This window comes from Anomaloglossus baeobatrachus, chromosome 5 (genome assembly GCF_048569485.1).
Source record: "Anomaloglossus baeobatrachus isolate aAnoBae1 chromosome 5, aAnoBae1.hap1, whole genome shotgun sequence".
In the NCBI taxonomy this organism is placed as follows: Eukaryota; Metazoa; Chordata; class Amphibia; order Anura; family Aromobatidae; genus Anomaloglossus; species Anomaloglossus baeobatrachus.
In genome coordinates this window covers 159,454,406-159,481,397 of record NC_134357.1, presented here as the reverse complement: position 1 = coordinate 159,481,397, position 26,992 = coordinate 159,454,406, and the positions used below count along the sequence as shown (strand labels likewise).

Below are 26,992 nucleotides of genomic sequence, written 5' to 3'. Positions count from 1 at the left end.
GCAGCATGGACCCAATGAAAGTCAATGGTTCTGTGCGCACGTCCGAGTGACACGGATGCATCTCTGTTTGCTCCCTGTATGTTTTGTGCTTTTTTCATGGGATGTCGGTTTTTTCTTTTTCTGTTTCGTTCTCTCCCTCAGTCCATCGGTCGGTAGTTCTCTGTCTATGTCTGTCGGTCGGTCTCTCTGTCTTATCTGTCCCTCTCGCTGTCTGTCGGTCAGTTCCCCCCCTCTCTCATACTTACCATTCCCCGATCTCCGGCGCGGTGCGGAACGGCTGTTCTCTAAACTCCGGCGGCTTTTCCTCTTTTGAAAAAGCCGGCCGCTCATTAATCAATCTCGTATTCCCTGCTTTACCCGCCCACAGGTGCCTGTGATTGGTTGCAGTCACACACGCCCACCACGCTGAGTGACAGCTGTGTCACTGCACCCAATCACAGCAGCCAGTGGGCGTGTCTATACTGTACAGTAAAATAAATAAATAAATAATTTAAAAAAACGGCGTGCGGTCCCCCCCTATTTTAATACCAGCCAGATAAAGCCATACGGCTGCAGGCTGGTATTCTCAGGATGGGGAGCTCCACGTTATGGGGAGCCCCCCAGCCTAACAATATCAGCCAGCAGACACCCAGAATTGCCGCATACATAATATGCGACAGTTCTGGGACTGTACCCGGTTCTTCCCGATTTGCCCTGGTATGTTTGCAATCGGGGTAATAAGGAGTTAATGGCAGCCCATAGCTGCCACTAAATCCTAGATTAATCATGTCAGGCGTCTGCCCGAGATACCTTCCATGATTAATCTGTAAGGTACAGTTAAAAAACAGACACACCCGAAAAATCCTTAATTAGAAATAAAAAACACTAACAAATTCCCTCATTACCAATTTATTAACCCCAACAAAGCCCTCCATGTCCGGCGTAATCCATGGACCTCCAGCGTCGCATCCAGTTCTGCTGCATGAAGGTGACAGGAGCAGCAGAATACACCACCGCTCCTGTCAGCTCCACGCAGCAAATGAGGTGAGTATCTCGGAGAGACGCCTGACATGATTAATCTAGGATTTAGTGGCAGCTATGGGCTGCCATTAACTCCTTATTACCCAGATTGCCAATGCGCCAGGGCAAATTGGGAAGAGCCGGGTACAGCCCCAGAACTGTCGCATATAATGTATGCGGCAATTCTGGGTGTCTGCTGGCTGATATTGTTAGGCTGGGGGGCTCCCCATAACGTGGAGCTCCCCATCCTGAGAATACCAGCCTGCAGCCGTATGGCTTTATCTGGCTGGTATTAAAATAGGGGGGGACCGCACGCCGGTTTTTTAAATTATTTATTTATTTATTTTACTGCACAGTATAGACACGCCCAACGGCTGCAGTGATTGGGTGCAGTGACACAGCTGTCACTCAGCATGGTGGGTGTGTGTGACTGCAACCAATCACAGGCGCCTGTGGGTGGGTAAAGCAGGGAATACAAGATTGATTAATGAGCGGCTGGCTTTTTCAAAAGAGGAAAAGCCGCCGGAGATTTTATAACAGCCGTGCAGCGCCGCGCCGGAGATCGGGGAACGGTGAGTATGAGAGAGGGCTGCTCAATTCAGTCACTCAGGGGATTAGTGGTCACCGGTGAGTCCTTCACGGGTGACCGCTAATCAGTACAGGCACACAGACAGAGCCGCGGCATGACAATGAAGGCGGGTGAAGTTCACCCGAGTTCATTCTCATCGCGCAACTCTGTCTGCTGTCAGCCGACATGTATCAACGACATTGTGCATCACACACACACGGAACATTTCACATGGTCAACACACACACGTCAGTTATTTCACTCACGCACACACGGACATTCCACACACACATACGGCTAGCATACAGGATACACACGCAGGCCACACATAACATAAAAACGGACCTAAAAAACGGAAAACAGACCCGAAAAACGGCCCATTTTACACGGACGTGGTTTTAACGGATATGTGTTGGAGGCCTTCAAAGGCAGGCAATTAGATTATTAAAAGGGATGGAAGACCTCCCATATGATCAGAGGTTGGAAAAACTAGATTTGTTTAGCTTAGAAAATAGACATCTCAGAGGACATCTCATTTATATGTATAAACACATGTATGGTCAATACAAAGGACTGGCTCATGACTTATTCCTTCCAAAGATAATACAAAGGACCAGGGGGCATACACTGCAATTAAAAAAAGGTGATTTCTGCAGCTAACTAGGAAAGGGTTATTTACAGTTAGAGCAGTCAGACTGAGGAATGCCCTACCACAAGAGATAGTAATGGCAGATACTATAATAACTTTAAAAAAAGGACTGGATGATTTCCTCAGTTCACATTACATTGTCAGTTATAAATGATTTAGTAAAAATATGTTTAATTGGTGGAGGAAGGTTGAACTAGATGGACCTAGGGCTTTTTTCAACCTATGTAACTATGTAAAGTTCCCAAAATGAAATCATTGCTTCAAGTGGCTAAGTAGAGTTTTGTGAAAGTGTCAGTTCCCACCCTCAGTTCCTCCACCGTTTCCAGATTCCTCACCCAGTCTGGTGCTATGAAACAAGAGTTAAATTTTATAGAGAAGGAAAATATATATATATATATATATATATATATATATAAAAAGTTTGGACACACCTTCTCATTCAAAGAGTTTTGTTTATTTTCATGACTTTAAAAATTGTAGATTCATATTGAAGACATGAAAACTATGAATGAAAACATGTGGAATTAAATATTTAAAAAAGTGTGAAACAACTGAAAATATGTCTTATAGTCTAGGTTCTTAAAGTAGCCACCTTTTGCTTTGATTACTGCTTTGCACACTCTTGGCATTCTCTTGATGAGCTTCAAAAGGTAGTCACCGGAAATAGTCTTCCAACAGTCTTGAAGGAGTTCCCGGAGATGCTTAGCACTTGTTGGCCCTTTTGTGTTCACTCTGTGGTCCACCTCACCCCAAAGCATCTCGACTGGGTTTAGGTCTGGTGACTGTGGAGGCCAGGTCATCTGACATAGTATCACATCACTATCCTTCTTAGTCAAATAGCCCTTACACAGGCTGGAGGTGTGTTTGGGGTCATTGTCCCGTTGAAAAATAAATGATGGTCCAACTAAACGCAAACCGGATGGAATAGCATGCCGCTGCAAGATGCTGTGGTAGCCATGCTGGTTTAGTATGCCTTCAATTTTGAATAAATCCCCAACAGTGTCACCAGCAAGCACCCTTACACTATCACACCTCCTCCTTCATGCTTCATGGTGGAAACCAGCCATGTAGAATCCATCCGTTCACCTTTTGTACAAAGACACGGTGGTTGGATCCATCTCAAATTTGAACTCATCAGACCAAACCACAGATTTCCACTGGTCTAATGTCCATTCCTTGCGTTCATTAACCTAAACAAGTCTCTTTTGCTTTTTCCCTGTCCTTAGCAGTGGTTTCCTAGCAGCTGTTTTTTTTTTTATAGAGATGAGAAGGTGTGTCCAAACTTTTGGTCTGCACTGTGTGTGTGTGTGTGTGTATATATATATATATATATATATGTCTTCAAATTAATTTTTATTTCATAAATCAAAACGTCACAAAAATAAGACACTTTGTAATATACCCTATCTGACAAATTTGCAAATTTGCTTCTTTTTCTGCCACAGTTATTCAGTCATTATCAAAATTCTCAATTCTGTAGCAAAATCTGTATTAAGTGAAGACTTTCCCATTACTGAGATAGGATATGACAGTTGGTGCTGATGAAATTCTATGTATATAGAAAAGGAAGGAGGGGTTGGAGCTCTGCCTCTAGCTCCTCCCTCTGCCTCTAGTTCCACCCTCTTCTTGTCATTATATAATCTTATTAGTAACAACAGCCATCTCCTATGTCAGTAATGGGAAAGTCTTTCTTCACTGAATATAGATTTTACCTTAGAATTGAATATATTGATAATGATTGATCAATTCTGGCAGATTAAGAAGCAAATTTGTATAAGAAATATTACAAAATTGCTTGTTTTCGTGTGAACTATTAATTTATGTAATAATTAAAAAAAAGGTTACGCGTTAACCTGTACTATAAGTCACAGAGTTAAGATGAACTCAGTTGTGATCTGAGATTACAATAATGTGTCTGATATGCTTGTGGTTTTATTGAAGTCCTTGGTGTGTCATAGACTTAATTGCCGTATGGTGGAAAATAAAGAACATGCTTTGTACTGGAAATAAGTGCCAACAAGAGGGTGTTTCCTGAATCCTATTTAAAGATGTGATAAGATAGAACTGATCGAATTAGAGGACAGAGTGTGCGAAGAGATTTAAAATATAAGAAGTTCCTTCAATTAATGAAGAGTTTGGTTAGGAAAGGCGACAGTAGGCGCAGGTGACATTGCTATTTAAATAAATAAGCATCTTTTATTTAGAATGTAATCTTCCCAAAGCTTTCATTTTGTTCTGATAGAATTATTACAATTATCTTGTCTAGATATGTCTATAGATAAAAGGCTGCCGTTTGCTAAACATAGATTCTAATAGAACATCCTGACATGAGAACGAGCTTTCTGGCAGAACATTTCAAGGTTGGATTTTAAAAAGTGCTGAGAGAATTATTCAACTTAAAAGCCAAAGATTATCAGTCATAATGATGCTTGTAATGTAAGGGCAGGCAGCTTCAAAATGCATGTGGGTGACATTTTTAGAAAGCACGACAAGGAGTGACACGTTCCATTCATCTTGTTCATTAAAGGCAGGCATTGATTTCATTATTCAGGATAAGCAGATGGTTACTATTCACTGTACAAATATTGGTCTTATTAAGACTTTCAATAAGACATTTTGTTTTAATCTTTTCTCAACGAGGTAAAACAAACACAAAACTTGTCATTTTATATTTTATTGGCAAAAGGTTTATGACAGTAGCATCGATAATTTATCTTGCTTTTCTGTGCAGGAGTTTATCAGGTATTGTTAACATAATTTGCTGAGAATACTTAACTTTTAATATATATTTATGGGATGTTTATGTAAAAAAATGTTCATGAAGGAATATTGATGTTGCACTAATTGTTTTATCAGTCCTGCCTATTTAAAAGCTTTGCTAAATGGCAATGCAACCTAAATATTTCTTAAAGTTTACTTCAAGGTCAACTGAAGTACAAAAATACTTACAAATATGATATTTCTGAGCCCAATCTGTCAATTTTAATATCACATAATATCCATGGGGCTCAGCAACTGCCCTTATAGTAGCTTCTTATTTCGCCTGATTATTAATCTCTTCCTGATGTAGGACCCAATAGTATGTCTTAACTTGTACAATAAGATAAGGATGAATACCGGGCACTGCTTACCACGTGTATCGCTGATGTGTTGGAAAAGTCTGTCTTTGCTTGAAAGGAATCACTTGTAGTCCACTGCTTCCCACTCACATTTGATTAACCGCTAGGAGTATTGTAAAGATCAGGGGTGCTCTTGCCATAGGATAAGATCCAAAAGTTCATCAATGAATAGAGCTGGCAGCACTCACTTGATCCAACGTTCCTTTATTGCAGAAGTGTATACATCAAACACGCAAACAGGGGGAGGTGCATGTGCAGTCTCTTCACACATGTGTACATATATGAAGAGAATGCACATGTTTTTGTTACCTTGCATATATGCATTTTTTATACTTCATTTGATGTACCTGATGAAGTCTTCCAAGAAGCCAAAGGGCATAGTACTGGCACATCCTGCTAATCCTTGATTTTATATATTTTTTAAAAACTATTAGATCAGTCCTTTTGGATCTTTTCAGATTTTTCCCCCTCCTTATCGAGGGGATGCACCAATTACAATTAACACTATCCAACGTGCCTCAATTTGGAATCTATAAAAAAAAGTCAGCTGATCATTCAAAATAGCAAACTCCATCGACAAAGCTTCCATTTGAAATCGGGATGTACAGAGTGCTAACTCTGCTTATCGGTAGCATTTGTCTGTACTATGTAGAACAAATAAATAAACATGTGAACAGAATTTAATGTGCTATCCAGTTTTATATGTGTTTAACACGGAAGAAGGTAATTCTCTAAATAAATAAATTATATACTCAAATTTTCTTGCAAAAAAATTGTATTTCAGAAACTGCACCATTATTTCACACAATGAATTCATCATGTTGATGAAACTGATTTGGTAAATCAAATCAAGATATAATAGAAAAAAAGAAGATTTGAGCAAAGAAGTTCAAGAAAGGGCTAAACAAATAATATCCAAAGCTAGAAAGCCGTACTTAAGTTCAAGAAACTATTTTACAATGATTCTGCCTGCTTTAGGATGATTTTTATATATCTCCAGTAGATTGTAGCCAAAAATATGTCTCTTTAAATAGAAAAAATAAATTAAATAAAACACAACATTATCCATGATTACTTGTCTATGGATTAATGCTTGAACTTAATATTTTTGGAAAACTGATACATTGAGTTATGTTTAGTTTAAAACCCAAGGGAAACACTTTATAATACCTTACCTCTAACATTTCTTCTGCCCTGAACCAAAATATGAAGGTTTGTTACACAATGTATGTAAATTCTTATCTGTCCCGTTACCTAGCTTGACAGTCATTTTATCCCTTCTCCCTCGACATTGTGTCTAACTTGTGCTGATATGGAAAAAGTGCTTTCTCTTAGCTTTCAAGTAGTTGAGTGCTTCTTGGCTCCTAAACTTTCCTTGTACTTCATAACAAGATTATTACAAGATCTATTGTACTACCACTTTGCCCTAAATTGTAAACCAAGGAAATATTTGAAGTCTTTAAAGTCTGACACAATATTCTAATAAGTAAACTGCAATTACAGCAGTTTCCTTGTGAAAGTTTTGATGTCCCGTGTACTTGAAATTTCAAAAAAATAAAGAAGAAATTTGAAAGAAAGCCAGACTTTCCTGTTTTACTTGTTCAACAAACAGGCTGTGGCAAGGCCTTTGTATGGGCTCAGAACAAAGAGTGGATAAAGATATGGTGGGCTGGATTCATTGCTATTATTACAATATTCTAATTGTTATAGATTTTAAAAGAGCTTGTCCCATCAAACAATGCTGTTTCCCATCAGTTGAGAATAATCTCTTTTCCTTCTGGGAGCTGCCGGCTTTCAGTCATACAGGTGTGGCAGCGCAGCTTCATTCACTGCTCACAACACTGTGAACCATGGCTGTATGTATCAGCCAAAATTGTGACTGACAGCTGTCTCTGCAATGCACCAGTACAGATCTGGCTGAAAGTCAAAATGCTGTCCCTACAGTCACCACTCATTGTGCACTTAGTGGTGACTGTAGAAGTGGCAAAATTCCTTTTCTCCTATGTGCCGCACTTTCAGCAAGGTGGCTCGGCTCCTTCTTAATGTTATTAACCTGAAAACTGTTCCCATATCTACAGGTTAATAAAATTATCTTAGGAGACAGATTTCCAGTAGTGAAAATTTTCTTAAACAATTTTGTTACATTTTCCAATATGTGAATTGCATCTAAAGAGGATTTGGGCCACTCTAAGCTTTTTTATTTTCAGGACTTAGACAAATGCCATATAATACATAAAGAGAGTAATCCTGACCTCATATTCAAAATGAATGTACTTTATGATTCTAAAATGATTTTAAAAAACATATTGAAAACTATTCTGTTGGTCATAGATGCCCTTTATAGTGTTTGATAAAAGCAACCTGTTACGATTCTCTATGCAGAGTATCTCACAGACTTGGAGATGCTCTGCGGTGCTTACAGATCTTGCAGTGTCTCTATTCCTTTGTGCAGAGCATCTTGCCTTTGGAGATGCTCTGTGGTGCTGCCCTTGACACTGCACTGACAGCTTGGTTACTACACAGGAGTTCAGGATGGTTCTGGGAGGTGCTGGTTACTCAGCTGTTCCACCTTCCAGGTAATTGCTCAGGTTTATTTACTGAGCATGCTCCCCCAGAACGTTGCCAGTTGAATCTTGTGGCTCTGCTGTGTTGCTGTAGCTTGTCTGCATGCTTGAGTTCTGATCTTGGTATTCGGATCCCGGACTGTTATTGGACTTTTCTCTGCCAGCTCCCTATACCTGTCGTGTCCTCCTGCTATTGATCCTGACCGTTACTTGACCATGTCTCTGCTTGCTCCTTTTATCTACTACTAGTTCCCTTGGTATTTTGACCCTCAGATTGTGACCTGAACTGACCTGTAACCAGACCTCAGATTTCCTGACTACTCTTCCACCCATGTGATCCTGTAAACTAGTGACTAGCGTTACACAACCCTTTTTCCGATTATCGTTGCATGGCTCTTTCACCCACTGCCTTGCTTTTGGCTATACAGCATAGTGGCCACTACAGGTGAAATGTGGCATTACCTAAATTTTGTGATATATATTTACATTCATCTTTCTCTGAACTGGCTTTTAAAGGGCTAATGTAAGCAATGATAACCCTCTATGACATTTATATGGATCACAATCCTCTCTTAAGACAACACTTTTAAAGTATTTTCTAAAGGTTGTTTTTTTTTTAATTATGTAAAGGAAACACAACATATACTTACCTAAGCTTTAGAGAAAAACATCATGCTAGCATTTGTGTGCTGACTTTAAAGGGCAGTAGTAGAGGTCATTTTAAGCTGCTCCTCTTCATTATATGTGTTTAATAAGAGTTTGTAGAATAAACAACTCATTAATTCTGTTAAAGCGCGAAACAACAAAACATTTTGTATAAGTAAACTTTAAAAGGTTTTTTTCCTCATAAGAACTATTTGTTTTTTGGTTAAGCTTTAATTTTCCTTTAAAGTTCGTTGGCCAGCAAATTCTTTGTGAAGTAATAAGAACAGTGTTAAACAGAATGAGCTTTTTTTATTCCAGATTTTTTTTATTCTTTGCTAGGAACAGCTTTCCTTGTTTGATAAAGCAGCCTATACATTCACATAATTCATGCCACTGGTGATGGATTCATGTTCATGCATTATTTATGCAAATGTACAGCAAAGTAAGCCAGGGCCTGTAAATTCACATTCTTTTGTGCTTAATCCTTGAGCCATCTGTTGTTCTGTACTTATTATTTATCACATAGATGTAAAAAAATAATACTCTGATAAAGTCATGATTACTTTCAGCAAACAGCATAGAAGGCGATATACAACATCCTCTCATTGAAGTTGTACATGAAAAAATATATGATTAATCCAATTTAGTGTAAAGTAAAAGCCTTTTCTTCACTAAATTAAGAATTACATTTGATCAAAATCACTGGAGAACAGTCAATCAAGGGAAGAAAATCCCATTGTTAAAGCCTTCACGTCAGATATTCTTTGTGCATCATGTCATTATACAATTTTCTTTATTCTTGTCTCCCGATTGTTCTAAAACATAATATATTCTTAACATTTGTTGTCTATGTTTTCTTTGTCTTTCTATTATTCCTTACTTCCAGGCAAAGAAAGGAAACTATGCATTCTTATGGGATGTGACAGTAGTGGAGTATGCAGCCCTCACGGATGATGAATGTTCAGTGACTGTCATTGGAAACAGCATTAGTAGTAAAGGCTATGGAATAGCTCTTCAACATGGCAGTCCGTACAGAGATATTTTCTCCCAGAGGTAATAGCAGTCTACTTCTATTTGTTTGTGGGTTAACTTCTTGTATTTTGTTTCTGGCATCAGCACACACACCTTTCATATATCCTAATGTGAAAGGTGAAGAAATGGTAAAGTGGCAGTAATAGTAAGTATAAGGAGTACTAAGAATCTATGTTCTTAAATGCTAAATAAGGTCTAGTAAGAGCTGGACATGAATAAACTAAATAATATGAGAATGTATCAATAACTATATTGAGTTTACTGTCATCATGATATTTTATTGCATAATATAATAGATTGGTTAAGCATAATGGGGCTATGTATACGGCATACATAGGCAGGATTTTAAACATATCTTTCGGAATAAAGGCTTTTTTATATACCACTGTATATGCATAAATTGGGATATAGGATTTCTTACGGAAAGAGAAAAAAATTCTAAAGAGGTCAGGCTACAGGTGGCGCTGCAGGTTGAGCATGAAATAAAAAGCTACCTGTGCACAGCCATGAAAGTGGGGCTGTGTTAAAAATCAAGAATATGGGGGAGAGATTAAGTGAACTTGCTCCACTATCTAAAGCATTAAGACAGAAATCATTTACTATTAGTTATGAGCCTGCATGCTCCTACTACTCGTTATGCAATTGAGCATCCGCTTGGTCCGACGTGACTCAATTACTGAGTATAACTGAGCCAATGGGAAATTTTTAAGCATTTTCAAACTCAGATGCTCAAGGCTTGATCGATTATTCAGAAGTGGCAAGCACACTCGCCCCTCATTAGTTTTTATCATAGGCAACCCAGAAAAGATGAGAGGAAGGCCTAGCTTTAGGAAAATCAGTAGTCATTATCATAAATGTCCAGTAATTGAGGGATCAGCAAAAGTGTCCCAAGCTTCAGGACATAGAAGTGCATCTCAATAAGTTAGAATATCATCAAAAATTTAATTTATTTCAGTAATTCAATACAAAAAGGACGAGAAGCGGGGTTTACACTGCGCTTCCGCCAATAAAAAGATTGTTGATTAATAATAAATTATTTTAATCCATAGATCAACGCATTTCAGAGATCCAGTCCCCCTCTTCAAAACCAAGCAAGAATCAACAATATGTGGACAAAAGCAGTTGACAGTTATATATACATGCAAACAGATAGAGACCGTCCATTAGAGATTTAAAGATTCAAAAAAAATCGTCAGGCAAACAGCATCTGCTTCAATGATGCAGTATTTTGAAAAAATTCAAAAGCATTGTATTTTCAAACTTATGTAGAAAAGGATACATTAATGCAGTGAGATTAATACATTAATAATAATACATTAATGCAATGATACGTCACTGCATTAATGTATAATTTCTGTACATCAGTTTGTAAATATAATGCTTTTTATTTTTTCATAATATTGCATCATTGAAGCAGATCTTCCTCGCCCATCGATTTTTTTTTTTAATCTCTAATGGGTGGTCTCTATCTGTTCACATGTATATATAACTGTCAATTGCTTTTGTCCACATATTGTTGATTTTTGTTTGGTCCTGAAGAAGGGGACAGGATCCCTGAAATGCGTTGACATGAATTAAAAGAATTTATTTTTAATCAACAATATTTTTATTGGCGGTAGCGTGGCGTTAACCTCGCTTCTCATCTCCAGCACCGCATATTAACCCATGAGGGGCTGCAACAGCCTCCATTATCTTTAAAGCCTTCATAGGGGTTGTGGGTGTTATTTCTTATACACCACTATTTTTACTCTGGTAAGATCCTATTTGCACTTTCTTTCCCTAGTCTTCTAATACAAAAAGAGAAACATATATATTATGTAGAGTCATTACAAACAGAGTGATCTATTTCTAGTGTTTATTTCTATTAATGTTGTTGATTATGTGTTACAGCCAATGAAAACCCAAAAGTCATTAACTCACAAAATTAGAATAATTACCACAAAACACCTGCAAATGCTTCCTAAGTGTTTAAAATGCCCCCTTAGTCTGGTTCAGTAGGCTACACAATAATAGGGAAGACTTGACAGATGTCCAGAAGGCTGTCATTGACACACTCCACAAGGAAAGTAAGCCACAAAAAAAATCATTGCTAAAGAAGCCTGCTATTCACATAGTTCTGTATCCAAGCATATTAATGGAAAGTTGAGTGGAAGGAAAAAGTGTGGTATAAAAAGGTGCACAAGCAACCGGGATAACCACAGCCTTGATGGGATTGTTAAGAAAAGGCTGTTCAAAAATTTGGAGGAGATTCACAAGGAGTGGACTGCTGGTGGAGTCAGTGCTTCAAGAGCCACCACACACAGATATAGCCAGAACATGGGCTACAACTGTTACATTGCTTGTGTCAAGACACTCATGGCCAATAGACAACTCCAGTAGCGTCTTACCTGGGCTAAGGCAAAAAAGAACTACACAGTTGCTCAGTAGTTCAAGGTTTTGTTTTCAGATGAAAGTCAATTTTACATTTCATTTGGAAATCAAGGTCCCAGAATGTAGATGTAGGTGTAGAATGTAGGTCCCAGGAAGAGGGGAGAGGCCACAATCCAAGCTGCATGAGGTATAGTGTGAAGTTCTCACAATCAGTGATGGTTTGGGGACCCATGTCATCTGTTGGTGAAGGTCCACTAGACCAAATTCAGTGCAGCCTACTTCCAGATAATTTGAGAACTTCATGCTCCCCCCTGCCGACAAACTTTTTGGAGATGGAAATTTCATTTTCCAGCAGGATTTGGCACCTGTGCACACTGCCAAAAGTACCAATACCCGGTTTATTAACTACAGTATCACTGTGCTTGATTGGCCTGCAAACTTGCCTGACCTAAGCCCCATAGAGAATCTATGGAGTTTTGTCAAGAGGAAGATGAAAGACATCAGACCCAACACTGCAGATGAGCTGAAGGCTGCTATCAAAGCAACCTGGGCATCCATAATACCTCAGCACTGCCACAGGCTAATCGCCTCTATGCCATGCTGCATTGATGCAGTAATTCATGCAAAAGGAGCCCCGACCAAGTATTGAGTGCATTTACTGTACAAACTTTACAGTAGGCACCAACATTTCTGAATTTAAAATCATTTTTCCGTTGGTCTTATATAATATTCTAATTTTCTGAGATAATGACTTTTGGGTTTACATTGGCTGAAAGCCATAATCAACAACATTAACAGAAATAAACACTTAAAATAGATCACTCTGTTTGTAATGACTTTATATAATATACGCGTTGCACTTTTTGTATTGAATTACTAAAATAAATTAACTTTTTGATGATATTGTTATTTATTACAATGCTCTTGTAGATATTCACTATTATCAACTACTAAATTTGAGAGGGATCAGCAGCAGAAGCCTTGGATTAAAATGTAACCAAATGAAAACAGATGCTGTGCATCTACAGTGCTGTATCTGGGGACCTATCATCAGCTGACTGAGACATTGGTTTTTGTCACCTCATCAACCTGTGGAATTTATAATGCAAAGTAGCCTATGATAGTCAAAAATGTATTAGGAAAAAAATCAAGTTGAGCATGTGCAATGAACTTTCCACTATAGCCTATGGAAGTATTAAGAACAGCCAAATACCGTATTTTTCGGACTATAAGACGCACCGGACTATAAGACGCACCCTGGTTTTAGAAGAGGAAAATAAGAAAATTAAACTTTAAGCAAAAAAATGTGGTCATGACACACTGTTATGGGGCAAGGATCTGCTGCTGACACTGTTATGGGGGTAATGTCCCCAAATTCTCTACTAAGGTACCCTATCCTGGTAATGATCCTCCTGCCTTGTATATGATCCTGCTATAAACCCCCATGCTGCTCATATTCCCCCATCCTGCTCATATACCAGCATCCTGCTCATATTCCCCCATCCTGCTCATATACTCCCATCCTGTTCATATACCCCATCCTGTTCATATACCCCCATCCTGTTCATATACCCCCATCCTGTTCATATACCCCCATCCTGTTCATATACCCCCCATCCATCCTGCTCATATACTCCCATCCTGCTATATGCCCCCATCGTGCTCATATACCATCCTGGTATATGGCCTGTATCCTATAGCACAGATAAAAAAAATAAACGTTTATACTCACCTTTTCCTCACTCCCTCCAGCACCGATCATATCTTCCTATCTGTGCCGCTGACCTGTGTGTGTGGAGCCGTTCCCCTGCAGCACCGCGATGTCTTCCTGTCTGTGCCGATCAGCACAGATCAGCTCACCGGCACAGACAGGAAGACATCGCGTGCTGCAGGGGGACGGCTCCACACACGGGGACGGGTGAGTACTGTACATTGATTCACTGCACCCCGCGCTGATGATGACGCGCGGGGAGCAGTGAAAACAGCCGATCATGATCACTCCAGGCTGTAATTGCCAGGGGTGATCATGCGGGCCGGCTCTTTGCTATGCGCGCGTCCCTGCTCGTCCTCTCGCCCACCTGGCAGTCCCGGTTTCTGCGCTGAGAAATGGGCGGGGGATGGGCGTGCATATGTAATGAGCGGGCCCACGTGGTCACGGCAGGTGCTGCTGCTGCCTGCTCGTGCCCCCGATGACCCGCTCCACCGCAGCACCCTGATTCCCGGCCGCAGCCCTATAGTCAGACCATAAAACGCACCCCCCAACTTTCCCCCAACATTTGGGGGGGAAAAAGTGCGTCTTATGGTCCGAAAAATACGGTATATGCTAAAATAATTGGATACAGTAGAAATCTTGTTAAAATGGTGATCCAATTTGATTTGAAAAATAACTCTTGCTTATGATTTTACGTTGGTCTTTAGAAAAAAATAGAGGTTTGATAGATTATATGATGGAACCTGGCACCCCTATATTAAGTTGTGTGGCCTTGGTGTCTTTCATATGAGAGATCTTATTGTCCTTAACGTTTAGTTTTCTATTACTAAGGAGTCAGCAGTGAAAAGGAAAAAAAAAACAGTGCACGTCTGAAAAAGGCCATAAAAAACTAAGTTTATGCTCTTTTTTTAATACTACAGACAGAATCAATGGTGTCATTCAAACATACAACTCGTCCCTCAAAATACAAGCCCTTATCTGGGTATATTGGTGGAAAAGTAAAAAGTTAAGGTTCTTGGAAGAAATGAAAAACTAAAACGAAAAGCAGAGAATTGCTAAGGGGTGGAGGGATTAAGACTGCATTGTCTTACTGAAATAAATCACAAATACTCATAGTGAATAAGGTTGCATTTCAATCGGCAGGACTGGGGTGGAAAAAATGCAAACTGTTGCATTTCAACACAACTTTATGATCTTATAGTTGAGGGCTGTGGTTACTTTTTTGTTCAGAGACGTATCCATAAGTTTCTTACCAAAAGTGAAAATAAGTCACATTAAGGAAAAAATTTCCTATGAGTTCCACTTTTTGGTAAGATATTTTGCCAATCTCCTGATCATTAAATTACTAACACCAAGAAGAAAATGTCATGGAAATATGAAAATCACAGGTTCAGTAAAAATGTTAATGATATGTAAATAATAAAAAAATGATTTAAAAAAAAAAAACAACTATTCAGTATCAGGTATGGGTGCCTTACTCAAATAAAACAAATTGTCTCTTCAGGGAGGAAGTCGATGAACCCTAGTGCCACCTATTGGAGTTAGCAATCTAAAACGTCAAAAGTGACCCTTTAATGAGCATTCAAATTAAAAAAAGGTCCGTGGAGCCTCTGTTAGGAATCTTGACACAGAAAATAGCCAGATATCCCTCCGGGAAGGACCCAGCCAAGGAGTGGCTCTTTTTAAGGAGACCACCATAACCACCATATTAAGTTGCCCATTTAGTCAATATCCAACTCTTTGACGAGTTTAAAGATATGACAAGAGAAATACCAAGGCCAGGTATCCATCCAAAGACAGCGGTTCCGGGGTATTGCCCCTCATCAGTGTGAAGTAGGATTCCGGCTATGTGGGAGAAACTGCTAGGAAGACCAGCAAGACAAAACAATCACTTATCTCAGGGAGACCAGCCGGAAAAAACACTGCTGGCAGCAAGAAAAGGCGCTCAACACAGTGAAATCCTAGGTGCAATGCCCCCTGGGAAGTATGCACATCAAAAAAGGTCCGTGGAGCCTCTGTTATGAGTCTCGACACATAAAATAGCCAGATATCCCTCCAGGAAGGACCCAGCCAAGGAGTGGCTCTTTGTAAGGAGACCGCCATTACCACCATATTAAGTGGCTGATGAACTTTTATATACAGCATTCTAGAATGCTGTATAAGGGCTTACTGGTGATGGCTATAGTTTATATGGGGAAAACATGGTGATAGATGCCCTTTAAAGTATGTTTAAATTATGTTTTTCTCAGAAATAATACCATGTTTCAGAGTAAGGGGCACTTTGCACGCTGCGACATCGCAGGCCGATGCTGCGATGCCGAGCGTGATAGTACCCGCCCCCGTCGCAGCAGCGATTTCCTTGTGATAGCTGCCGTAGCGAACATTATCGCTAAGGCAGCTTCACATGGACTCACCTGTCCTGCGACCGTCGCTCTTGCCGGCGACCCGCCTCCTTGTTAAGGGTGCGTGTCGTGCGGCGTCATAGCGATGTCACACGCCAGGCGGCCAATCGGAGCGGAGGGGCGGAGATGAGTGGGATGTAAACATCCCGCCCATCTCCTTCCTTCCGCATATCCTACGGAAGCCGCAGTGACGCCGGTAGGAGATGTTCCTCGCTCCTGCGGCTTCACACACAGCGATGTGTGCTGCCGCAGGAGCGAGGAACAACATCGGACTGTCGCATCAGCGTAATCATGGATTACGCCGACGCTGCACCGATGATACGATTACGATGCTTTTGCGCTCGTTAATCGTATCATCGAGCCTTTACACACTACGATGTCGCATGCGATGCTGGAAGTGCGTCATTTTCAATTTGACCCCACCGACATCGCACCTGCAATGTCGTAGTGTGCAAAGCCCACCTTAGACAAATATGGCTGAAATTATACAGCTAGTGTCTGATACATGCTGCCTGTAAATTGGTAGCATGCATTAGCTTTTAATAAGCTGACTGAGAGCATGTCAAGGCATGTAAGTGCATGAATTTCTGAGTGGCACTCATACTTGATAAGATGTTTTCTAAATTTTTGTTTCTATTGTTCATCAGTTGCATATCATTTTATATGAATCCTGTGATTTCCAAAGATCTAGGATCTAATCTTCTTGGTATTGCAGTTTCAATGCTGAGGCATGCACCACTAACCAGAATTATGGAATCCAACTCTGTGTACACCAGTTTGACACAGGAAATAATATTTTTTCCTTTTCTTCTCACTCAGATTCACTGTAAATCATATTGTTCAGAAATTCTGTGAGATATGATATGACTGTCTTAACAGTTCAGAATTACAAGATTTAGCTATGAACTATAGCAAATATGAGTGTCACAAAAATCTTTACAATTCATTTTTGGAATATGTGTACAATGACCTCTGCCATATGGACATTTTATAATTTTTTTTTGCCCACCGACTTACATTTTGAAATTTAAACATATTCATTTTTTGTTACTTAAAGGATTGACTTTCTAAATGGGATCAAGCATTTTATTGTAATATGTTTACTCAACTTTAATACATTTCGAAAGTAAATTTTATGTAGTAATGTAATTAAAATAAATTGGAAAGTCACATTGGCATATAGCAAAGACTCAGATTAAAAGTATAACAAACTTACTAAAGATTTACTATGATCCCTAAATATAATAAGTGAATGTTTGGTAAATGTTCAAGAGCAAGTATAATCTTGCTGAGTCCTAATTAAAGTTGCCAAATGACCTGAATGCTAAGAATCAGTGTTTGGCACACCACAAATTGACTATTTATTGCTTTTTGTTGTAGAGCTGTTAAAATGTTTAAAAGTAAAACAAAAAATAGGCTTTATAAAACAATAACATAAAGCATAAATAAAATTGAGATAAAAGTAAAAAAAATGATTAAGATGAGAGTTTATAAATAGTCTTTATTCTGGTCATTCGTATTAATAAAGGGGAACAACTGAGGCCATGCAACTTACTAACTTGAATTAAAATAAAGCATATATTGTAATTTAATTTCATATCAATTTGTTAACAGATTTGACTGACTTTCAGAAAATGTGTTCACATATTTGCTATATTTATTAGGATACAGCGGTTGACTAAAAAGTCATCCTATCAGCCTTTTTAAATATTGGACAAAAAAAATTAATCAAAAAACTACCAAATATAATGTATCCCACACTCATAATGAGAAAAGCCAAGAATAAATATTCACATACAATGTGGCATAAACAAACTTTATGGAAATATATATATATTATAAACATATCTTGTTGAATGAGAAAAAAATGTGGACTTAAATATGAATTATATAATTTACTGTAACTTTTATTAAATCCAATTAAAAGTCAATAACCATATCAATACTAAGAACAACATTGTGTGTGACAAACAGTGCACAGTTCACATTATAATTCTCTCGAGTCGTAGCAAGTCATATGGTGCAAAATATAATGTCTTACCAAATTACTTTGCAGAGTGCAAAACCATAACATACATAAAGAGATCAAGATAAGTTAAAGAGATAGTATATATTTGTTCTGATAGTAATTTGTAAAATAGAATGTGGATACATATGTAGGTATCATGATAGAGCCTCTCCTTCTTCAACACAAGTAAACATAATATGCCTGTAGACCAGCGCAATAGTCATGGGATTTCCCCTATAATCTGATCGCTGGATCCAAAGATTTACCTGTGTAAGGCTAAAATGATGATGCAGGGGAGTCCTGTAGTTTCAACCCCAACGTGTGTTTTGCATATGGGTATGCTCGCTTTGACAATATTGATATTTTGCAGTATATGAGTTACTGCTACTCTTGATAGAATTACATGGTGTGCAGAATTATTAGGCAAATGAGTATTTTGATCACATGATCATTTTTATACATGCTGTCCTACTCCAAGCTGTATTGGCTTGAGAGCAAACTACCAATTAGGTAAATCAGGTGATGTGAATCTCTGTAATGAGGAGGGGTGTGGTGTAATGACATCAACACCCTATATAAGGTGTGCTTAATTATTAGGCAACTTCCTTTCCTTTGGCAAAATGGGTCAGAAGAAAGATTTGACGGGCAAGGAAAAGTCCAAAATTGTGAGATGTCTTGTAGAGGGATGCAAGAGTCTTGAAATTGCCAAACATTTGAAGCATGATCACTGAACAATCAAGCATTTCATGGCAAATAGCCAACAGGGTCGCAAGAAAAGTGTTGGGCAAAATAACTGCCCATGAATTGAGAAAAATCAAGTGTGAAGCTGCAAAGATGCAACATTACTGGAGTATCAAAAAGCACAAGATGTGCCATACTCAGGGATATGGCCAAGGTAAGGAAAGCTGAAAATCGACCACCTTTGAACAAGTAACATAAGATAAAACATCAAGACTGGGCCAAGAAATATCTTAAGACTGATTTTTAAAAGGTTTTATGGAATGATGAAATGAGAGTGACTCTTCATGGGCCAGATGGATGGGCCAGAGGCTGGATCAGTAAAGGGTAAAGCGCTCCACTCTGACGCCAACAAAGTGGAGGTGGGGTACTAGTATGGGCTGGGATCATCAAAGATGAACTTGTGGGACCTTTTCGGGTTGAGGATGGATTGATGCTCAACTCCCAGACCTACTGCCAGTTTCTGGAAGACAACTTCTTCAAGCAGTGATACAGGAAGAAGTTGGTATTGTTCAAGAAAAACATGATTTCCATGCAGGACAATGCTCCATCACATGCATCCAACTACTGCACAGCGTTGCTGGCCAGTAAAGGTCTAAGAGATGAAAAAATAATGACATGGCCCTCTTGTTTACCTGGCCTGAACCCCATAGAGAACCCGTGGTCCCTCATAAAATGTAAGATCTACAGTGAGGGAAAACAGTACACCTCTTGGAACAGTGTCTGGGAGGCTGTGGTGGCTGCTACATGCAATGTTGATTGTAAACAGATCAAGCAATTGACAGAATATATGGATGGTAGGCTGTTGAGTGTCATCATAAAGAAAGGGGGTTATATTGATCACTAATTTTTTTGAGTTTTGTTTTTGCATGTCAGAAGTGTTTATTTCTAAATTTTGTGCAGTTATATTGGTTTACCTTTTGAAGATAAACAAGTGAAATGGGAATATATTTGTTTTTTATTAAGTTGCCTAATAATTCTGCACAGTAATAGTTACCTGTACAAACAGATATCCTCTTAAGATAGCCAAATCTAAAAAAAATCCCCTTCCAACTTCCAAAAATATTAAGTTTTGATATTGGGTTGATTGAGAACATAGTTGTTGATCAATAATAAAAAAATCCTCTAAAATGCAACTTGCCTAATAATTCTGCACAGTGTATAGTGTGAACTATGCACTTTCTCTCACTCATTGTTGATCTTATTTTTTATATGGTTATTAAGTTTTAATTGGATTTAATAAAAGTTAAAAGCATGTTATAGTCCACATCTTTTCTTATGCAATAAGATATGTGTTGATGTACTTATGCTACAATACCATACTGGGATGTATACATAATTTTGATCCCCTAGTAAATTTACTAAGATACATTCTTCTGATGAAATTCATGTATTTTATATATTATACACATGTATAGACTGTAGAAAATCAAAAAATATGAGCCACAGTATAAGTTGGTATACATCACTTGCATAAAAGCTTGTTCACACTGTAACCATTTAACAAAAAAAAAATAAGATAGAAACAAAAGGAGCATATAGAATTCTGAAAAAATTACATAAAAAGTAACAACTCAATTAAATAAAATAGGGTACTTAGTACACTGTTTTTGAGAAACAATCACATCGCAACAAGGTGTACCCTAATTGGGTGGTCTCAAATCTAATATTAAAACCTCATATTGCGTCAAATGACATCAATGTAGATAGGGGCAGAGAAGGGCTGGATAATGACTATGCAGATTCCCCGTGATAGCAAGCTACATAAATAAAAGGGATATACTGTATACCAAATTATACTTCTCATGTTTTGGTGTTTTCCTTGTTTTTTTGCTTCCTGTTCTTGAGCTGTATATTTAATTTATATATTTTTCTATGGCGAAGTGTCTGTATCGTGGCCCCGACTCTTCTTTGCCCCCATTGCTGTTATTTGACACAAAGTGAGGTTTTAATATTAGAATAGGGACCATCTCGTTTGGAGTACACCTTGTTGCAGTGGGATGGCTTTATGTTTTTTTTTTTAACCAAAACAATGTGTACTAAGTACCTTCTTTTTTATAAACTAACCCTGCTTACTCTTCCTCAGAACTTTATCCCTGACCTACCTGTCTTATGTTTTCTTGGGATTTCATTATGCTTTTTGATCCCTAATGTTCAGAAATAAACATCTGAGGGCTTCATAGAGCCCTCACATAAAATCCCAATAAAATACAATGACTACCAAAAGTGTATCGATGTTTTGAACTTTTGATTTTCAGGCTCTATATCTCACAATCCAATGCATATTGAGACTACCTTAATTTTATAGCCAATCATCTTGGCTATATTGTGCACAAATGTTACTTGCAACTATTTAGCATATGATTAGTAGAGATGAGCGAACCAGTCATAATTTGGCTCGAGTTCGGTTCGCCGAACGGAGGTCCCTTTCGAGTTCGGTTCGTCGAACGTTCGACGAACCGAACTCGAACTGCATAGGAAACAATGGCAGGCATTCACAAACACATAAAAACACCTAGAAAACACCCTCAAAGGTGTCCAAAAGGTGACAAACAACTCACAACACAAACACATGGGAAAGTGACAAGGACATATACTCATGCGAAAACAAAAGAGCTGGACAAGGAAAAGAGGAGGACACACAGATATATGAGTATATGCAAGGAAACGTCGATGCCATTACTGTGCAACTTGAGCCCTTCTCATTTTAGGCTTCCAATCTGGAAAAATTGACTGAGCTTGCCACGTACGCCTTGGGGATCTTGTCGTGTCCTGCAGCCAGCATTCTCTCGGAACCTGTCTTCAGTGCTGCTGGGGGTCTGCTGGCAGATAAGCACACGTGTCTGTCCACTGACAATGTGGACATGGCTCTCAGAGGACTTTTCTTCCCCTGGGTCAGCCAGGGGAGGCGAAAGCCACGCATATTTTTGAGAGTGCTTCATGCAAAGCATCTTTTTCTTTTTCAAAAGGGGGGTCAACTGATGCCAGTCAAGTGGGGTGTGTGTGGCCCAATTAGTGTAAACGAGGGAGACTGTGGTTGGAGTCCCCTCGCTTTTGAAAAAAGAACCAAGATGAACAAGTCATGGCTCTCAGATGACTTTTCTTCCCCTGAGTCATCCAGGGGACGTGAAAGGCACGCGTATTTTTGAGAGTGCTTCATGCAAAGCATCTTTTTCATTTTGAAAAGGGGGATCAAGTGATGCCAGTCAAGTGGGGTGTGTGTGGCCCAATTAGTGGAAATGAGGGAGACTGTGGTTGCAGTCCCCTCGCTTTTGAAAAAAGAACCAAGATGAACAAGTCATGGCTCTCAGAGGACTTTTCTTACCCTGGGTCATCCAGGGGACGTGAAAGGCACGCGTATTTTTGAGAGTGCTTCATGCAAAGCATCTTTTTCATTTTGAAAAGGGGGATCAAGTGATACCAGTCAAGTGGGGTGTGTGTGGCCCAATTAGTGGAAACGAGGGAGACTGTGGTTGGAGTCCCCTCGCTTTTGAAAAAAGAACCAAGATGAACAAGTCATGGCTCTCAGAGGACTTTTCTTTCCCTGGGTCATCCAGGGGACGTGAAAGGCACGCGTATTTTTGAGAGTGCTTTATCCAAAGCATCTTTTTCATTTTGAAAAGGGGAATCAAGTGATGCCAGTCAAGTGGGGTGTGTGTGGCCCAATTAGTGGAAACGAGGGAGACTGTGGTTGGAGTCTCCTCGCTGTGTTTTACATGATTTTCGAAGGGCATGACATGACTAAGAGGTTGAGTTTCATCATCTGCAACTTGTTTGCAACAGAAAGGCTGCCTTTACACCCTTTTGAGACCGAGGATTTTCGAGACCTTATGCCCATTGCAGTGCCCCAAGAGCCGATGGCCAGTCGTCACTCCTTCTCCAAGAAAGGCATGCCCGCGCTACCACAGCAGGTTGCACACAACCTCACCGATTCCTTGAGAAACTCTGTGTGTGACAGGGTGCATATCACCACAGATACTTGGACCAGTAAGCATGGACAGGGGAGCTACATGTTGCTGACTGGGCACTGGGTAACTATGGTGAGAGATGGAGAAGGGTTTGCTGTACAAGTCTTGCCGTCCCCACGACTTGTGTGTCAATCCTTCTTCTGTATGTACAAGTTCCTCCACTGCTTCTGCCTCCTCAACCTCGTGTGGGTCCTCCACCTCGGCCCAAACCCTGTGTGGTCAGTCCACCCTTCCTTGTAACTGCGCCCAAGGAATCCCACACACCTCCTTACTGTGCTGGCAGCAGAGCTCAAGGCCATCAGGCGGTCAAATGTTTACTTTGAAATGTAGGGGAAATGTGAGACACCGCTGAGGAATTGTGGACGGTTAGCTCTGGAGAGTGAGACCGAGTTTCATCAATGGTTGTATCCACTCAACCAGCAGCCAGGGAAGGTCGGGTGCGACAATGATGCAAACCAGTCTGCGACCCTTCTTCAGTTCAATGTGACACACGTGCCTTGTATGGCTCACGTGTTGAACCTGGTTGTCCAGCAATTTTTAAAACACTATCCCGGCCTACATGGCCTTCTGACCAGGGCACGGTGTAACGCCTGCCTGGATCGACACACTCAGATGGGCTGTAAAGGATAGGCTAGAGGGAAGCCACTCACCAAGCTGGACACCCAAAACCCTGAAACCCTTTAACCCCTATACAGTGATTTGGAATTACACAGGGCCCAAGTTGATCAATACCTGTGGAAGGCTGCAGTTCCAGAGAATAGTAGTCATGCAGGGTCAAAAACATTAATTGAGGAAGAGGAACAGAATGAGATGGCCAGGACTTAATCAGAAAACAAGCAGAGGTGAAATGCGGATCGGCCAACGAGGTATATAAACAGCAAGCAGGAAAAGTAGTCACAGGTAACAAGCACACAAAATCATAAAACTGAACTGGGGGTAACAGTAACAAGAGGTTCATAGCTTTGTCTGGCAGTGGTCTGCAGACAGGAGGGGCCTAAAAAAGGGTGCGGTGTATTCCCATTGGTTGTAGCTGAATGATGGTACTTCATCTGTGAGATACCCACCACCTACATTCAGCCATAGATTCTGCATCTGTCAAGGTAACGCAGCCCAGTGGGTGAGCATAACCTGCATCCACCTGCGCCGCTGGCATCGACTCCTTTCCCATCATCAGCACTATGCACGAAAGGAACACGTTGTCACCTGGCGACCGGAGTGCAAATTGATTGAGTGGACTACGTTGGTGACTTAACAGCCGTGTGCGGCAATGATGCAAACCTGTCTGCGGCCCTTCGTCAGGGCAATGTGACACACGTGCCTTGTAGGGCTCACGTGTTGAATCTGTTTCTCCAGCAATTTTTAAAATACCATCCCGGCCTACATGGCCTTGTGCAGTGGGCACGCTGCTATGTGCTCACTTTCATCCTTCGCACCCAGCAGCTCAACAACTTTCATCGCTTCTGAAGTCTTAGGGTCTGGCGGTTAAACGCCTGAAATGCGATGTTCCGACACGCAGGACATTGAATCTCCACATGTTGCAGCGCTTGTGGCAGCACCGCAGAGCCCTGCTGAAATACGGTATGACGTATACCCTGGGCTAACTTGATCCAGAGGTCGTGCAGATCACGCTGCTGGAGTGGTGTCAGATCAAGGACCTATGCACCCTTCTACACAGTTTACAAATATCGACGAAGATCTTTAGCACTGGCGATGCCATTCTCAACGTGACAATTCTGGTCATCTACAAGATGGAGCACACTGTATGCATTATTCGGAGTCAGGTGTTGGTCCAAGAGGAAGGGGAGGTAGTACAGGAGGAGTCATATGCAGAAGGGATAATAAGATCTACAAGGTCCAGACGGTGAGCGGCACCTAGGAGGAAGTCAAGGGACGGTGGGGGAGAGGGATTAACAAGGGCGCATAGTATCAGCAAAAATTGTTGAGGAAGGTGCAGGAGCCCATGAAGAAATGGAGGACGAACTGGCGATGGGCATGGAAGACTCAGCAGATGAGTGAGAGTTTGCTCACATTTAGGTTGTGCGAGGTTGGGGGGAGAGGGCAGAGGAAGGAGGCACGATTCTAACCTCTCTGCCACCAACACACCAAGGACTTGGTCCTCCTGGATGCACAAGACACATGAGCGCCTTCTTGCTGCACTACCTACAACATGACCCTCGGATTGTACGAATTCGAAGTAATGCTAACTACTGGGTTGCCACACTGTTAGATCCCAGGTACAAGACAAAATTTGGCGAAATAATTCCTGCCATAGAAAGGGACGCACATATACAGGAGTATCTGTAGAAGGTGGTACGGATTCTTAGATCTGCTTTTACAGTAAACACCAGTGCTGCACAGAGTGAATCTCAACGCTTTGTCATGGATAGGAGGAAATGGTCTTTTACTTGTCCCCATCTGAGGGACCGAGGGCTGGCTGCTGTGCTGAGATGGCATTGAGTACGGTGTCCCTGCAGAGTTGCACTTTTGGTCATATACCAAATGAGTTCAAAAAGGACAGATGCTGGTGGAAAGGGGAACAGGTGTGTTGGAAAGGGGAAAAAAGTTTTTGTCCGTGGGTTTGTTGGTTAAGCAAAAGTAACATTTGATGAAGAAACACCATCTGTTACGGTGGGACTGGCAGATTTGGATAAGGTGGTATATACTATGTTACCGCTATATAACGAAAATTAATAAGAAAAGAAAGAGAAAGGTATATATCCCCATCAGCAGTCAATGTCCACCGTGCTCCCAGATGGAAAAGGAGAGGTTGGCAACTGGAAGGTTAGATGGAGGATACAGATCTGTGTGGCTATGAAACTAATAGTTGCCTGAACCGAGTTAGACGCCACTCGGATCTGGAGACTGGGAGCCCTGTTAGCGTCACAGGGTCCCCACGCCCACCCAGCCCAGGAACTCTCTGTTAACATCACAGGGGCCATTCAGTACGCTGACCGTGTGCATTGGGGCCACACCTGTGGACAGCAGGCGCATCAGCAGCAGCAGGCCTGTTAATGCAACTGGGCTGCACAAGCAGGACTTGTAGGACAGGAGCTGGTCTTAACCATTCTGCGTTACCAACTGTGGTGGCGGCCTGCATCGACGCTCTATCCCTGCCTACCTCTGGCCTAAAGCCGCAATGGGTTCAACACATGGAGGTGTGCTCTTTCGGAGCATAATAGAAGACTGCGCTCCTCATTGTTGGTTCCAGCCCGTTTTATAACCTTGGTCCGCCCCAAACCAGGGTGGACCACAATGCACCTCCTGGAGACAAAAGCAGAGTGACACATCATGAGTGGCATAACTAGCGTCCTATTTGGAACCGAAACTTCAATAATGACCTCATGGCTGCCACGACACAAACACCTCACCAGTTATCATCTGACCATCAATAATGAGGTGACAAGTCATAGGGGCGGGCCTCTGCAAGCCATTTGGGAGTGGCCTAGCCACATCGTCAGGACACCTGATGCCCTGTGGTCTATATGGGCCCCCCACATCAGGGGCAGGGCCAAAGAGTTCATTACCGGACCTAGTCTCTGATGCAGTAAGTGCTTGAGCATGCTCAGTTGCATGAAATACAGTCTCTGAAAAAAGACTATCAGCTTTAGCATGGTGTCTAGGCACAAAACAGGACTTAGACCCGGCACGGAATGCAAGTACCTGTGCAAAGAGGCTTTTCGCACTATGTGTGGGAGCATGCGCTGTATCCCGAAATGAAGACTTAGCCTCAGGAATGGCACAGTCAAGCTGAGCATACTCACTAGGCGAAACACTGTAGTTAGGCTGCAGCTGGGGTAAATCGGCACACACATTCGCACTAGCTGCCTCTCCACACTTAGACGTGGAGGAGAAATTGCTCTTCGGGTGTGGACTTGGAGATGCTGTCTATGAACAGAAGGAAAAGCTAAAGGAAGCATCACTTTCTATCCCTCCGAATTATCAAATGCAGCAATGAATTCCCTGAGTTTGCTATAAAATTAGCCTAGCAAAATGTGCATGAGGGTGTCATGCAGAGGTGCTGCAAATAGATTTGCACCAGTGGGACACTAATGGAAGTCCAACAGGCAGTTCTATGATGCCACTAAATGGCAGTATTTTTTGCTATCATTATAGCTTATTAAAAACAGAGCAGGAGGGTGTCCTGCACAGGTGCTAGAAATAGCTTGGCACCAGTGGGACAATAATGAAATACAACAGCCAGTTCTATGATGCCACTAAA

At 40.8% G+C, this 26,992-nt stretch overlaps 1 protein-coding gene across 3 annotated transcripts in view; it reads left to right on the top strand.

Annotated features, from left to right (window-relative positions):
* GRID1 (glutamate ionotropic receptor delta type subunit 1) overlaps nucleotides 1–26,992 on the top strand; it is a 1,874,363-nt gene that overhangs the window by 1,717,459 nt on the left and 129,912 nt on the right. For all 3 annotated transcript variants that reach the window (XM_075348983.1, XM_075348986.1, XM_075348985.1), the window contains exon 14: nucleotides 9,431–9,597. In XM_075348983.1, coding sequence (XP_075205098.1) covers nucleotides 9,431–9,597 — 167 coding nt within the window. The remainder of the gene's footprint in view (nucleotides 1–9,430; nucleotides 9,598–26,992) is intronic.